The sequence below is a fragment of the Panicum virgatum genome, chromosome 7N, assembly GCF_016808335.1.
Source record: "Panicum virgatum strain AP13 chromosome 7N, P.virgatum_v5, whole genome shotgun sequence".
Classification (NCBI taxonomy): Eukaryota; Viridiplantae; Streptophyta; class Magnoliopsida; order Poales; family Poaceae; genus Panicum; species Panicum virgatum.
In genome coordinates this window covers 2,402,206-2,417,139 of record NC_053151.1, presented here as the reverse complement: position 1 = coordinate 2,417,139, position 14,934 = coordinate 2,402,206, and the positions used below count along the sequence as shown (strand labels likewise).

Genomic DNA, 14,934 nt, shown 5'->3' with positions numbered 1-14,934 from the left:
ACTTTCTGCACTCGCCTTCGTGTGAGACTTCTAGTGTGTTTCGATCGGCCTGTGGGTTGGAAACAGCCTGTCAAGTTACACTTAATTAAGCTAATACGCCTGATGCATTTAGATGATGGCGGTTACGCTTAATTAAGCGTTTTAACTCGGCAGGTCTGTCACATTGGGCATGTCACCTTTTTAAGGGACTAAATGTTTGAAGCAACAGATTTAAGATGACAGCTGAGTGGAGCAGATTAGCTTCCTAAACGGGCCAAGCACCACGAGAACATATAGATGGCCCTCCTAATTATTTTTTAGGCCTCCAGAATCTTTGATTCGTTATCCTGCACAACCATTTTCAGATAGTAAAATTCTATTAATCATTTTTATGGAAAATAATTATAGCCTCTACTCACTGATCAGCCCAATCTATAGATCCATGCAGAATGCGTGAAGGCGGTGCACTTCATACATCACATACAAAAGGTCGCAGCATCAGTAAGGGAGGACCAGAGTTGGGTTGATCAAGTCCACAAACAAGATCCCTATCAAAAAAAAAGTCCACAAACAAGATCCATGGGTCATGCATAAGCTACGCCTCCTGGCCAGGGTACTGATGACTCTACCAGTACATCCATCAAAGTTATCATGGCCTGTTTGGTTTATCCTATCATAACATATCACACAATTTTCGAGAAAAAACTCTCACATGCATGGAGTACTAAACGAAGTTTATTTGTAAAACCTTTTTACGGATGGATGTAATTTTTCACGATGAATCTAATGATAGTAATTAATCGATGATTGGCTACAGTTATGCTACAGTAACCATCTTCTAATCGTGCGGTCAAATGCCTCATTAGGTTCGTCTCGTGAAGTAGCGCAGGGCTGTGGAGTTAGTTTTGTAAATTACCTTTATTTAGTACCTCTAATTATTGGTCAAAATTTTTGTGCTACTTGTGTTAAACTAAACCAAACAGGGCCCATGTCCCTGGCCCGTCTCATGTCAGGGTTCCGTGCTTCGATGCCCCATACGGCCATATGATCGGAATCTAATAACTGATGACCTAAAACCTTCTATGGTTAAGTATAAAGGTGACACTGTTATATATTACTCAAATTATATGCAAGTTTGTGTTTGAAATGAAGTTGAAATGCAACCTCGGAGATGAAGCCATTGCCATTTGCAAGAGCACAACTAAAAACAACACTTGTTGCGAACAGAGTTAGACGTGGTTGTTTTCATCAAGGTAATTAGACAATGCATCACTCTAACCGCAGTTTCACCTCCGTCTCTGCACGTGAGTCCACCTCCGCCAGCATTTTGTTGCCCACATGATAGCGATGCTTCATCCCCTCACCTCCGCATCTACCAAACTATTCTCGTGTTCGTTGGTAAATACCACGCTGCCGAGCTCAAGGCAACTTGAGGGTAGCAAGCTATATCTTGATTCGGAGTAAACTTTGCAAGGATAGTTTTGCTACAGCATGCCTATTACCTACTAGAAGGTAATAGCTCAAACAAGTCATAGCTATTGATTTTTGGAGATTTATTAAATAATTAAATTACTAAAATAACAAGGAAAAGAAAAAAAATCACATTCGATGTCTACATATCCGGTAGATAGTATGCACTGATGCACCAACAATTGGTGCAGCCTTTCCATTTGACCGCAATACTGTGTGCAGCGTACTCCCTCCATCCCACAAATAATGGAACCTCCAAGATTGGGCACGGCAACCAAGATACGTGGAAAATTACCATAATACCCTCATGGATGTCAGCTTACCCCCTCCGTCCCGGTTTAAGTGCATTTGAAGAATTTAAAAAATGTCCCAAATAAATGCACAATACGAGGTTCTAGATGTTACAGCTGGTGGAGCAGGATACACGGGCCCATTCATTTTAGAAAACAACTCAGCACCCCTCCTATCAATTAAAAAAATCACTGCTTCCTCTCCAGCAGGTTCTGACTTCTTCCGCAGTCCACCTATCAATTAAAAATATTTCTAGTCACATTTATATAGAGGTAGAAACATCATTTCCTATCCATACTAAGGTTGCACTTCAAATTTTTAAGGGTTTTTTGTCTACAGGACACTTCGAAAAAGCTATTTTGTGCGCTGCACACTCTACTCGTTGAAATTGTCTGCAGACCACCGTGAGTTGTAAATTTTGTGCGCTGCACATTGGTCCTATTAAACTACTCATTTGCAATCTAGAAGGGGAGAGAACGTGTCTTGAAAAGACTAAAATGCCCCTGGAAGAGTGAGGGTCCGGCGCGAGGGCGGGCCAGCGGCGGAGGAGACCGGTGGCGAGGCGCGGGCTAGCGGCGGCGAGAGTCTGCCGCGAGGCGCGGGCCAGCGACGGCACAGACCGGCGGCGAGCCGCGGGCCAGCGGCGCAGGGGGCGACGCCGTCCCGAAACTCCGAGCGGTGGAGCGGGGGCAACGTGGTCTTGAACGCGCGACCGGCGAAGCGCCGCCGTCGCGCGCCGAGGGTGGCGCAGACGCGCTGTTGGCGGGCCGCCGTCTTCGCGCAGCGGGGGCTGGGCCGGACGCGCGGCCGGCAAAGCGCCGGAGGATGGAGCGGACGCGCTGCCGGCGGGGCGCCGCCGTCGCGCGCGGGGGCTGGGGCGGACGCGCGGCTGGCGGAGCGCCGCCGTCGCGCGCGAAGGATGGGGTCGTCGCACGCGGTTCCGCTCCAGCGCCGCGCGCTCCTCGCGCCACCACTTCACGTTGCCGTAGGCGTCCACGTAGCTGCGCCGCGAGCTGCCAAGCCCGCCGCTGTTGCTGCTGAACGAGCTCCGCGCGCTCGCGTTGCTGTTGCACCGCTGCATCCGGCCGTTGTACCCACGGCCCCGCAGCTCCGGCTAGGGCTCCGAGAACGTGCGGTCCGCCGCGTCGGAGCGGCGCCCGGCGGCCCGGCGGTGGATCAGGCCCCAGAGGCTCCACGCCTTGCGCCACCACTGTGGTTTCTTCGCAGGGCCGTGGAACGCGGCGTCAAGGTTGGCGGAGAAGTCCTCGACGAGGGAGCTCGTGCTGAAGCGGTGGTGGTCGAGTAGGTCTTCGGCGTAGCGGAAGTGGTAGAACTCCGAGCTGCCCATTAGAGGAGACTCCCTCCCATTGGCGATGGTGGCCAGCGCGGCCACTGGCACGGGCACCAAGCCAGCGCGCGTGCTCATGCGCAGTGCCCGAGTCGCCGCTGTAGCACCAGCTACAAGCCACCCGCCGCCGCAGTGGCCGCCGCCGGAGCATCCGCTGCAGCAGCGCCGCCCGCTGCCGGAGTGCTGGCGCCGCCCGCCCATGATCCCCTTCGAAGTTCCTCGCAAAATTTAAAGCAAATTGATGAGGAATTCACCTGGGAAGCAACCAAATCAAACGGATGGAGCAAACACTAATCTGTTGGTGGGAGCTCCCGGCGGTTGGAGGCAATCCGGCGGCGGGTGGCTTGCAGCGAGCCTCCGGCGGCGGGCACACCAGAATGAGCAAAGGCAGAGCACCCGTGTATGGATAGGGTAAGGTGATAAGGTTCCAGGGGCATTTTGGTCTTTTTACTCGACGTTCTCTCACCTCTCATGTTGTAAAAGAGTTGTTTAATGTAGTTAATGTGACACGCATAAAATCAAACATTCAGAATGTGCTACACACTAATTTGGAGATTGCGGTGTGCAGCGCACAAAATCACATTTTCAGGGTGTGCCGTAGACAAATTTCTCAATTTTTAAATTGCACTTAAACTGAGATGGAGGGAGTACAGCGCTGGACTGAGGCTGAATGAGTACGGACGACGACTGCAGCGCTGGACTGAGGCTGAATGAGTACGGACGACGACTGCCTTTTGTTATTTTATTATGGCAGATGATGGATCACGTGGCTACAGGCAGCTTCTAGATGGGCCGAGTGAGCCTGTGTTCATTTTCTTTTATATTTTTTGGACGGACACGTTGGCACTGCCACGCGCTGCACTGCTCTGATGCAACGTTGCCCTGCGCAAGGCACGAGGCACGACTGGCACACAGCACAGGTGGCGAGCATCGTGCAGCGCAAGGCATGAGGCGCATGTGGGCCGTGGAGGCACGAAGCACGAGACGCAGGTGGGCACGAGACGCGGGGCACACCAAGCACGAGGCGCAGGCGCGCGAAGCGCGAGGCGCGGGGCAGGCGGGTCCATCCCGTCCGGCCGGCTGGGTACGTAGGGTTGCACTATCCGCAGGGTACGTAGGGTTCGTAATTAACGCTGCCCAAAAATTTATCAGTATGATTTCTACTCCGTACTATTATAACGTAGTATTGCATAATATACTTGTGCAATAGTACGTGACAAAACGCAAAAAATACGTGACGTGATACATTACGTGTCGTTTAAAACAAGGTACGGGTGTTTAAATCTAGGGTAAAATTTTAGAGTGTCACATCGAATATTACAACCCTAATTTAAAATCTTAAAAAATAGACTAGCAACCAAATTAGTTACAGAAATAGAGACTAATTCACGAGACTAATTTTTTTAAACATAATTAATCTATAATTAGCAAATATTTGTTGTAGCACCATATTGTTAAAATATACTCCCTCCGTCCTAGTTTAATTTCACATTTGTAGTTTAAAATTTGTCCCGAATTAATCAATCACATAAGCTTGAACGTGGCAGAAACGTACTCCCTCCATCACATAATAACTTTACTTCTACAATTCAAATGTGAAAGTTACTGTAGATGGCAAAGTTCAACTACTATCACTGGTAGGAAAATCTTCTCTCGCCTTCTCTTGGACTCTCTTGTCTGCTACAGTTGAGAGAGGCGAATCGAGAGGTGCGCGTCCCCGCCGGCGGTGCCGGCAGTCTCCTCCGCCTCCGACGGCCCTCGGGGCGTCGCGAGGTGGCGGAGGTTGTTGGCCTCCGGCCGGCTGGCGATGGGGATGGTAGGTTAGGTCCTAGGTTTTCTAGGTTTGGCTTCCAGACGGCGATGGCGAGGTGATGGCGCCGGCGTCGCGGCGGAAGGTGTGTTAGGCTTTGTACAGTTTTGCTCCTATCATATACGGAATAAATGTTTGGATACATGAAATATTAAATATAGACTAAAAAACTAATTATGCAACTAATTTACGAGACGAATTTTCTAAGCCTAATTAACTTATTTTTTGACAATGTAGTGCTACAGTAAACTTTTGCTAATCATAGATTAATTAGGCTTAAAAAATTTGTCTAGCGAAATATTTTCTATTTATGTATTTAGTTTTGTTTATAGTCTATTTTTAATATTCTATATTAATATCACAACATCAGATGTGACACCCTAAAATTTTTTCTCCAAGATTTAAACACCCATAAAAAGAGTCGTTATAGAACTCACGCGGATAGAATTAGATGGTGTTTAGATCCAGAGTTGCGATAGAATTAATATTCACGTCTCGTGCAATGTTTATATCTTCAAATAATTATTATAAAATATATTTAACGATCTATCTAATAATATTAATTATATATCAGAAAAGTTAATATTTTTAATATATATTTTATCAAGATTAAAAATATTTTACTTCTAAAAAAATGAGAATAATATTTTTAATTGGACAAAGGGAGCAAATGAGATTAATGTTAATTGCTGTTTGCCCTGTTCGCTCCCTTTTGTTGTTACTACAAGTTTAATGCTAGCTACCACTAGGCTGGTCTCACCGATCCTAAATTATAAGACCTTTAACTTTTTTAATCTAAGTTTAACCACTTATCTTATTTAAACATTTGTACAAAATATCACTTCTTTTATCGTTGCTTACTTTATTGATAAAAGTTCTTGAAGAATGACTTAAATTTAATTATGTTTGAATAAAATTTTTGAATAAGGCGAGTGGTCAAACATGAGGTAATTTGGAATGGAGAAAGTAGTTGGCTGTGATTAGCGGAGCCTTGAACTAGGCCCGTTTGGATCTCTTCATTTTTTTGCCAGTTTTTAAGAATCTGGCTTTTTCAAAACAAACACCTCCGGTTTTTACTGTCATTTTTTTGCCAGATTTTTAAAAACTAGAAAGCTGTTGATACTCAGTTTTTACCTGTTTCTTGTGATCCATAGAGCAATAAATAAAGTCAGATTCTTAAAAACTCATGGATCGAAACGTCCCACCAGATTTTGCTCAGAATCCAAAATTTACAAACCAGAGGCAAAACCTAGGTTTGTTTTAAGAATCTGAAATTAGTCGCCTTAGCAGTCGCTAGGCCCGTGGTACTGAGGAGGCGGGCAGCTGGTGTCGATGAGCGGAGCCTTAAAGTTGTTTGCACTATACTCCCTCGTCCCAGTTTAATTGCACTTTTCTAGTTTAAAATTTATCCCGAATCAATCGATCACATTGGTCTGAACGTGGCAGAGGCGTACAACAGTGCAAAGATTTTTATTATTTTATTTTATCTTTCCGTGAAAGAGTCCAACAATGGTATATATTAAAAAAAGAAAGAAAACCCGACAGAGCTCTCGATTGTTCTCGTCGACTCGTTTATCCATTTCCCACCGAGGCTCCCTTGGCACCCCCGCACCACAAGATCGATCTTTGTTTTTTTTCTCGCTGTAAAATTGTGTTTGTTTTTCTCTCCTCTGAAATTGTGGCAGATGATGTCAGGCTCTTTATAGAGGCAGAAACATCATTTTACACGTCTTAGTTTGCGTACGCGATCAGAGAAATACAAATATGTTAGAACGGAGGGAGTAGATTTTAGTAGCGCCTGGACGTCCGGCGTGCGACACGCGCGCGGACGCCCCGCGCCTCCGCCCGCTGCCTGCTCTTTTATCCGTATCAATTAATTTGGCACACTATGGTCCCATTGATATATTACTTCCTTCCAAAATATAAGTATTTCTAGATTTGGTCAAAATCAAACTGATTCAACTTTTATCATCAATATTTTTATAAATAAATTATTTTAAATATAAACAATTATATATTATGATAATTACTTTCATAACAAATCTAGTAATATTATTTTTATCTTACAAATCTTTATAAATTATTTACTATTTATAATTAAAAGTGAATAAAATTAATTTTGATTAAATCTAAAAATACTTATATTCTGAGACGGAGCGAGTACTACGTATATTATTTCGCATGCTCATATCGGTTGCGTGCAGCTCCTGATGCCTCGCACGCACGCAGCTGTTGCGCTTGGCCATGCGCTGCTGCCGCTGTTGGAGTTGTTTGGTTTAGTAGCACAAATAGTATACGATATTCGAAAAAAGAATTTTACATGCGCATAGAGTATTAAATGAAGTTTATTTGTAAAATTTTTTCACGGATAGGTGTAACTTTTCGAAACGAATCTAATGACGGTAATTAATCGATGATTGGCTACAATAATGCTATAGTAACCAACCTCTAATCATGCGATCAAAGACCTCATTAGGTTCGTCTCGCGAAGTAGAGCAGTGTTGTGGAGTTAGTTTTGCAAACTACCTTCATTTAATACCCCTAATTATTGATTAAAATTTTTGTGCTACTTGTGCTACCTAGAACCAAACAGCCGTTGACGCCATGCGCTGCTGCACGTCGGCCAGACCCACCTGCTGCATCTCGCATCAAAGTTAGTCTCTCGGTAAACGAAAACGGCAATTAGGCCGCGTTTAGTTCGCAAAAACGGCGCGGAGGTCGCCCATGCTCCGCGGACCTCATCTGTGTGCAGCGTACTCCCTCCTCCCTCCGTCCCACAAATAATTGAACTTCTAAGATTGGGGGCAACCAAGACGCGTGGAAAATTACCATAATACCCTCATGGATGTCAGCTTACAGTGCTGGACTGAGGCTGAATGGTCTTGTTTGGTTGTATAGCGTGCTAGGAATAGTAATAATTTTGACCACTAATTACGGTGTCAAAAAAAGTCAGTTTACAAAACCAATTTCAGAACCCCCGCGCTAGTTATCCTAAAGAATATAATGAGGCATTTGACCACGCGATTAGAGGATGGTTGCTGTAGCATCACTGTAGCTAATCATCGATTAATTATCGTCATTAGATTCGTCGCGAAAAGTTACACCCATCCCTAAAAGAATTTTACAAATAGTTTTCATTCAGTCCTTAATGCGGGAAAGATTCTTTTCTACCGCTAGGATTCTAGCGCGCTGCCAAACAAGGCCAATGAGTACGGACGACGACTACCTTTTGTTATTTTATTACGGCAGATGATGGATCACCTGGCCACAGGCAGCTTCTAGATGGGCCGAGTGCGCCTCGTAGTGCAGTCATCACATGTGGAGATGTTTGTGACCTTTCGAATTTTTTACCACAGCCTCGGCATACGATAACATGGCATGTCGACAAGTTTCGTGATTTTCAAACTTCGTTTCCTTTTTATTTAATTTAAAAACTGCTGGCCCGCAATTTCTTGGTCGTGTCTGGTGAACAAGATATTCGAAATTTCGGGTCTGTCCCAGGATACGGCCTCACCGTACATGAAATAATATGAATATCATTTTTCGAATCACGAAATTCCATGATTTCATGCATCTGCAGTTCAAATTTGAGTTGTATAAAAAATTCAACTAAATGAAATTAATTAAGAAAATATAGCAAAAGGTGTGAGAAATGTGCCAAATTTGAACATGTGGTTCAAGGTAATGTAAGAGGACTACCGGAAAAATTTTGGAGAAAAAAGAAAATCAAAATTCTTTGCGGAGAGCCAGATTCTGACACTCAGCAAAGCTTCTCTTTACCGAGTGTCAGTTTCTGGCTCTCGGCAAAGAAGACGGCTGGTGACGGCCGTTACCCTAGGTCCGAAGTTTGCCGAGAGTGAATCTTTGCCGAGTGTCCAGCACTCGGTAAAGAATTTATTTGCTGAGTGCTATCCTTTGCCGAGTCTTCGACACTCGGCAAGAGGAATTTTGCCGAGTGTGTAGCTTTGCTGAGTGTTAGGCACTCGGCAAAGAAGCTTTTGCCGAGAGCTATTCTTTGCCGAGAGACGGCACTCAGCAAATGAGCTCTTTGTCGAGTGCCCAACTTTTGACCCTCGACAAAGAGTCCGGCACTCGGCATTGAGGCCGTCTCTGGTAGTGATAGGTGGTTTCAGAGAGTTAATTCACCTAGAATACCATATAATCTAGGACAAATTTTAAATATTTCGATACCTTATATTTATGTAAAAGAATCAGGAAGCAGTATATTTAATAATCTAGCACCCACCACCCTACCCACCCACCCACACACACACACACAACTCATCCAACAGGCATCTATATAAGATGGCACGCAGTTCAGTTAACATATGCAATCCAGCTAGTCAAGGAATCGTCAGTGCCTGAGCTGAAACCGGCCGGCGGCCTCCACCCAATACTAGCAAGATCAGTGGTAATAAGCCCGTATGTTTTATCTGTTTATTTATGTTTTCTGATATAATAACAACAGTACTTTAACCGTGCCTAGTTAGTCAGGAATTGCCATTTAATATAGGTTTATGACTTGTTTTGTACGTCAATAAATATACTTGTCAATATTGTAATTATCTGGCACACGCATTCATACCATCCAGGCCACAGAATATGGACATTAATTAATATTTACCTTGTTCCTGCGAATTTATATGTATGGTTTCTTTTGATTTTTTGTAAAAAAATTTAGTTTTCTTTTGATTTGATTTGTTTCGTTTTGGTACACATACGCATGTAAATAGGACGTACGACCTTCAAGGGGGAGAAGCTGCCGCCGCCGCTGGAGTGGACCTTTAATGTCGGAGAACACTCCGAAGACTTTGAGGAGTACATTCGTTTGCAGCGAGATCAACTGACGGACCCTGATAACCAAGATCCGCCATTAGCGAACCATCCGAACCTCCACCTGCTCCGGCGGACCACAAGACGGGAGCCCAGGCGGTGGCTTCACCTTAGGATGGTGACCGACAACGACGAGATCATTGTGTGGATCCGCACCGACAACCTCTACGTCGTCGGCTTCGAGCAGGTGCGAGGGGGAAGGAGGTACGAGACGAACCCCGACGATGATTCTAAGGAGGAGAACAAAAGGGATAAAGAGAAGAAAGCCAAAAAGAAGAAAGAAAAAGGGGGCCAGGCGCAACAGCAACGCCAGCCACTGATACCGGGTGCGACATTCCTCGGATTTGGTGGCGGGTACGGCGACCTCGGTGAGCTGCAGTCGTTGGTAAGTTAATTTCTTTCATGCTTGTCTTGTTTGAGAGGCTGGCTGAGATGGCAGCACTTACATGAGATGCAACACCTCCCCAGGAGGATCCGACGCCGGGTAGCAGTAGCAGGCCATCACAGGAGTTTGGGTGGCAGCAGCTGGCGGATGCCATCCGCGGTTTGGCCACGTACACGCGGGAGGCGCCCGGGAATGTTCGACGCTGGCTTCGAACCATCGTCGTCACCGTGAGCGAGTCCCTCAGGCTACACAACGTCTGCCAGCATATCGGCCAGCTTCTGCGGGATTACACGAGCGGGTGGCTGACCCAACGCTTGATCGACTGCATCCATGACTGGGACGATCTCTCGGCGTGTGTGATAGCTAGCGCCACCGATCCGGAAGGCGACGCTCGTGGGCGGTACAGCCAGCTGAGTCACATCTGTGAAAACACCGACGAGGCTTGTACGCTTGTGGCCATCCTCAAAACTGGTACTGATCCCGACGAAGACGACAAGGACAAGCCAGGCCCGAGCCACCGCCGTCCCAAGCGTGAGGCCGCCGCCGTCGACGGAGACGTCCCCGGCCTGCGGGGGCTAACCTTCGTCGAGATCTTCTCGGCGGTCGTGCAACTCCGGGGCAGAATGTCGGCCCAAAACCAGGAGAGTCGGCCCAACCGGGCACACACCCGGGAAAATTCTACTACACCCCAAAAGTTAGTCCAAAAGGTGAGTGACTCCCCCCACTTTTTAAGTTGGTTCAACTCTCCCCCCACAACCAATGTGAGACTAATCCCAACAATCTCCCTCGTCACACATTGATGCCACCCTCAGCACCGACGGGGTCCCACACTCCCACACTCACACAGCCCACCAGTGACCAGTCCGACACACGGGCCTCACACCCGTAGGTCCACCACTGACCGGCTCGACACACGAGCACACACGGGCCTCACACCCACGGGTCCACTGAGCTTCGGGTCTACACCACCCGAGTGTGCACGGGCACAGGAGATTGCGGACCCAGTTCTGATACCAATTGTCGGCCCAAAACCAGAAGAGTCGGCCCAACCGGGTACACACCCGGGGAAATCCTACTACACCCCAAAAGTTAGCTCAAGAGGTGAGTGACTCCCCCCACTTTTTAAGTTGGTTCAACTCTCCCCCCACAACCAATGTGAGACTAATCCCAACACAGCAGCAGCAGCACGTTGACGAACAGGAACCTGCAGCTGTACGGGCACATCGCCATCGACGACGGCCTCGGCTCGGGTTCTTCTCAGCTGCTCTTTATGCGTGGCCGCTCCAACGCCCTGCCGAGTGCTGACGGCCGCGTCCAGCTCACCGGCCCGGCGAGGGCGGTGTGGGGATACGGTGAGATCGTCATGCGCGTCGACCTCATGGACGCCATCCCGGGCTTCGTCGCCGACATGACGCCCGACGACGAGATCGGCTCGGGGAAGCTGGTATGGAACACGTACGACACGCCGGCGATGGTCTACGACGAGGTGGAGTACGTGTTCGAGGGGGTGTCGGGCAATGTCAACGTCCGCTGCGCCGTCATCACCAACGCCGTTGTGGCCACCGTGGTGCTCAGGAGGCGCACCGGCACCAGCAGCGGACACAAAATCGACGTCTACGGCACCGTCTCCGCCGCCACGGCCATGTTCGGCCCACAGGATAAGGTCACCCTCTTCGACAGGCAGTGGAAGGACGCCGTCTCCGTGGGGACCAACGACGACGTCCCGCTGCTGAGGAACGTCGTCGTCGTGCCGCTCCGTTCGGCTCTCACGATATGCGCCGATCTGTGGACCAGGGCCCAAGTCGCGGACATGTCGGCTGACGACCGGATCTCATCCGGGCCTGTGGCTGTGTTTCTGTCCATCCCATTTGGGGTGGTCTGGAAGGGGCTCGGCGGCGGCGACCTCGAGGTGTCCGTCACCTGGTCGCTCAACTAACTAGATCGATCCCTGCTTGCTTATAAATGTCTGAATAATAAACCGGGTGTGCGTCACCTGATCGTTTTTTTTCCTTTTTCATCTTGTTGTTGCTTGCTTGTGTGCTACATGCATCCTTCCATAATCCATTCATATGCATTAATAATTGGTCCATCCATCCATCCTTAAGTACTCTTATAGTCTTTCAAAACCACTCTTGCTTTGTAAAGAGGGCACCATATCTCAGTTCTATAGGGGCATTCTGAAGGTCAAAGAGGATTTTAGATGTGGAGCTGTGTTCAAAGTTGATCAATAATGGAGAAATGGTTCGGTTTTAGGAGGATGATGTCTGGATAGATAACACATGTTTAAGGATCAGATTTCCGAAACTTTTTTAATGCTGTAGAAATAAAACTGGAATGGAGAACTTTGTCACGTATCAGACCACAATACTCGTCAAATGGGTGAGTGGGCTTTCAGCCCAAGTCAATCAAGATGCCTTAAACTACAAAAGAAAGAGTCGGCTTTGCGGCCCAAGTCAACCAAAATGTCTTAAGAAAGCTACAGCAATGGTAGAGGCACCACCCCACATCTTCACATCCGGATTTTGAACCAACGGTTACAAGCCAGTGAAAGTGATCGGGTGCTCTAGCCTATGAGGGGGAGGGGGTGAATTAGACACTCTAAAAACTTAGACTTTTGGCTCCAACTAGTTTGCACAAAACTTAAATTAAAACATGCTATCTAGATGTGCAACTAGGTTGTTCTAGTGTGAAAACCCCTATCCCAAAAGAGTTTAGCAACTTATAGCATTTCCTATCAAGAAACTATTCTATGAAAGTAAAGGCACACAAATTGCTAGTATGAAATGCGGAAGCTTAAAGAGCGGGATAGGAAATAGCAAACTCTTGACGCGGGTGTTTATCCCGTGGTTCGGTTAGCCACAAAGGCACACCTACATCCACGTTGTTGTAGCACTCACTAAGAGTATTTCTACTCGGTCACCAAGTCTCTTCCGTGAACACAATCACGGTCACCTTGCCCCCGGGTTCCACTAAGGAGCTTCTCCACAAAGGATGGGGGTCTCCACGTCCCCCGCACAAAGATGTCGTCGCCGCTCCACACCAAGTCGGAGGGTCGATGACGTTGCCGGCGAGCTTCGCGCTCGAAGGTGCCGGCGCACCAAGCTCTTATTTTGGTTCGCTAATGAACCACAGCACAAAGGCTCTAAGCCTTGCAAACTCACTCACTAAGAGCTAATCCTTTACACAACACTATCAAAGTGTGCTAAGGGCTAAGGATATGATCTTGATGCTTTTGTATGGCTTGGAGATGTTCTTGGGTATGTGTGGGATGTCCAGCAACTCCAGCTCACTTCAAATGGCCGGGGTGAGGCGTATATATAGGCCACCAAGTCTTGTAGCCGTTGCTCCAATGGTTAGCTGAAAATCTGCGTATCACCGGAAGAACCGATGCCTCTGGCAGGGGTAGCATCGGTTCTTCCGGTCACTCATAAACCGAAGTAGCCGTTGAGGTCCTGACAGCTGATGCAGTGACCACCGGTTGACCGATGCTTTGTTCCGATGCATCACCGGTTCATCCAGTGCTTAAGAATCTTCTCCTGGACGCTGACGTCATTGCACCGACGCAATACTCCAATGCACCGTCGGTTGAACCAGTGCTGAAGAAACTTCTCCTGGGCACTTGACATTGTCTCTGGAACATAGGACGCCCAATGCACCGATGCCCCTTTTTGACCCGTCGGTTCATCCGGTGCTCATAAGCTGACTTGGCTTCGATTCCCTTTTGTCATGGCGTCGGTTCTTCCGACTACCATCGGATGCACCGATACCTTTGGGCCTTGCTATGCCTATCTTCTCTTTCTCTTTGTCATCATTTGAACCTAAAACCCTGAGAATGGTCATCTTAATAATCATGTTAGTCCAAGTGTTGTGTTGTCATTCGATCACCAAAATCACTCGAAATGGCATAAATGGTGCCATGTTCGTTACAGCCAGCAGTGTTGAAAAATACACATCACTGGCCGTTTTTATAAACCAAATACACATCATTGCTGGTTTTTTTAAACTGACAGTGATGTGGTTTTTAGAAATCCAAACAACGAGGCACAAAGTCAATTTCTTATAAACCGACAGTGATGTGGTTTTTAGAAATCCAAACAACGAGCCACAAGGTCAATTTCTCAAATCTCTAACCTCTCCTTCGCGCGATTTTTCAATTTTTTGCGCGCTTCGCTGCCGCCATGATTTGGACCTATAACCTCTCCCTCACGCACCTCTGTAAGGATCACCGGGGTGTCCGACCCTAGAGGGGGAGGGGGTGAATAGGGTCGCTAATCGCTTTTTAACCTAGGGCTCAATCTAATTGCATAAGACAAACCTAACCCGTCCTACACATACTAGTTATGACTAAGGTTTATCTATACTACCCTCTACTTACCCCAAAAGACTTGCAACCTATAGCCAAACCTAATCAAACTAACTAGGAAAGTAAAGGTAAGCAAGAAAGAGTAAATGCGGAAACGTAATGCGGTAAGTAAAGCGGTAAGGGAGAGGATATGCAAACTCCCGTGAAGACACCAAGACACACGATTTAACATGGTTCGGTTAGGACACCAAAGTCCCTCCCTACGTCCACGGCCACTTGTCCAACATGAACAAGTGTGATACCGAGTCTGTTCGCTCGATCACTGTCTTGCCACGCCTCCAAGGCTCCCGACAAGCAAAGGCTAAGTGACGCTAAGTCACAAAGACGAGGTCACCGCCACCGTCTATCTCGAAGCATCACCACGGCACCGTCTTCACTATCTTGGAGCTTTAACACCAAGTAGGGGCCTCCTTCCCCGCACAAAGTGTCGTTGCCACTCCACACCAAGTCGGAGG

General features: G+C 47.3%; 1 protein-coding gene across 1 annotated transcript; it reads left to right on the top strand.

The window, feature by feature from the left end:
* Positions 1-4,959: 4,959 nt before the first annotated feature.
* Positions 4,960-12,215, top strand: LOC120682998. Its single transcript, XM_039965011.1, has 5 exons — positions 4,960-4,983; positions 5,136-5,142; positions 9,632-10,116; positions 10,200-10,741; positions 11,299-12,215. Exons 1-5 carry the CDS (start codon positions 4,960-4,962, stop codon positions 12,050-12,052), a joined length of 1,812 nt encoding a protein of 603 aa, XP_039820945.1. The 3' UTR covers positions 12,053-12,215.
* Positions 12,216-14,934: the final 2,719 nt, after the last annotated feature.

What these genes read in the sequence shown, in the direction of transcription:
- LOC120682998 (XM_039965011.1), top strand. Translation starts at nt 4,960, where the DNA reads ATGGCGCCGGCGTCGCGGCGGAAG. An exon ending in TCGGTGAGCTGCAGTCGTTG is followed by an intron (nt 10,117 to 10,199) that starts GTAAGTTAATTT and finishes ACACCTCCCCAG; the next exon opens with GAGGATCCGACGCCGGGTAG. An exon ending in GTGCAACTCCGGGGCAGAAT is followed by an intron (nt 10,742 to 11,298) that starts GTCGGCCCAAAA and finishes ACACAGCAGCAG; the next exon opens with CAGCACGTTGACGAACAGGA.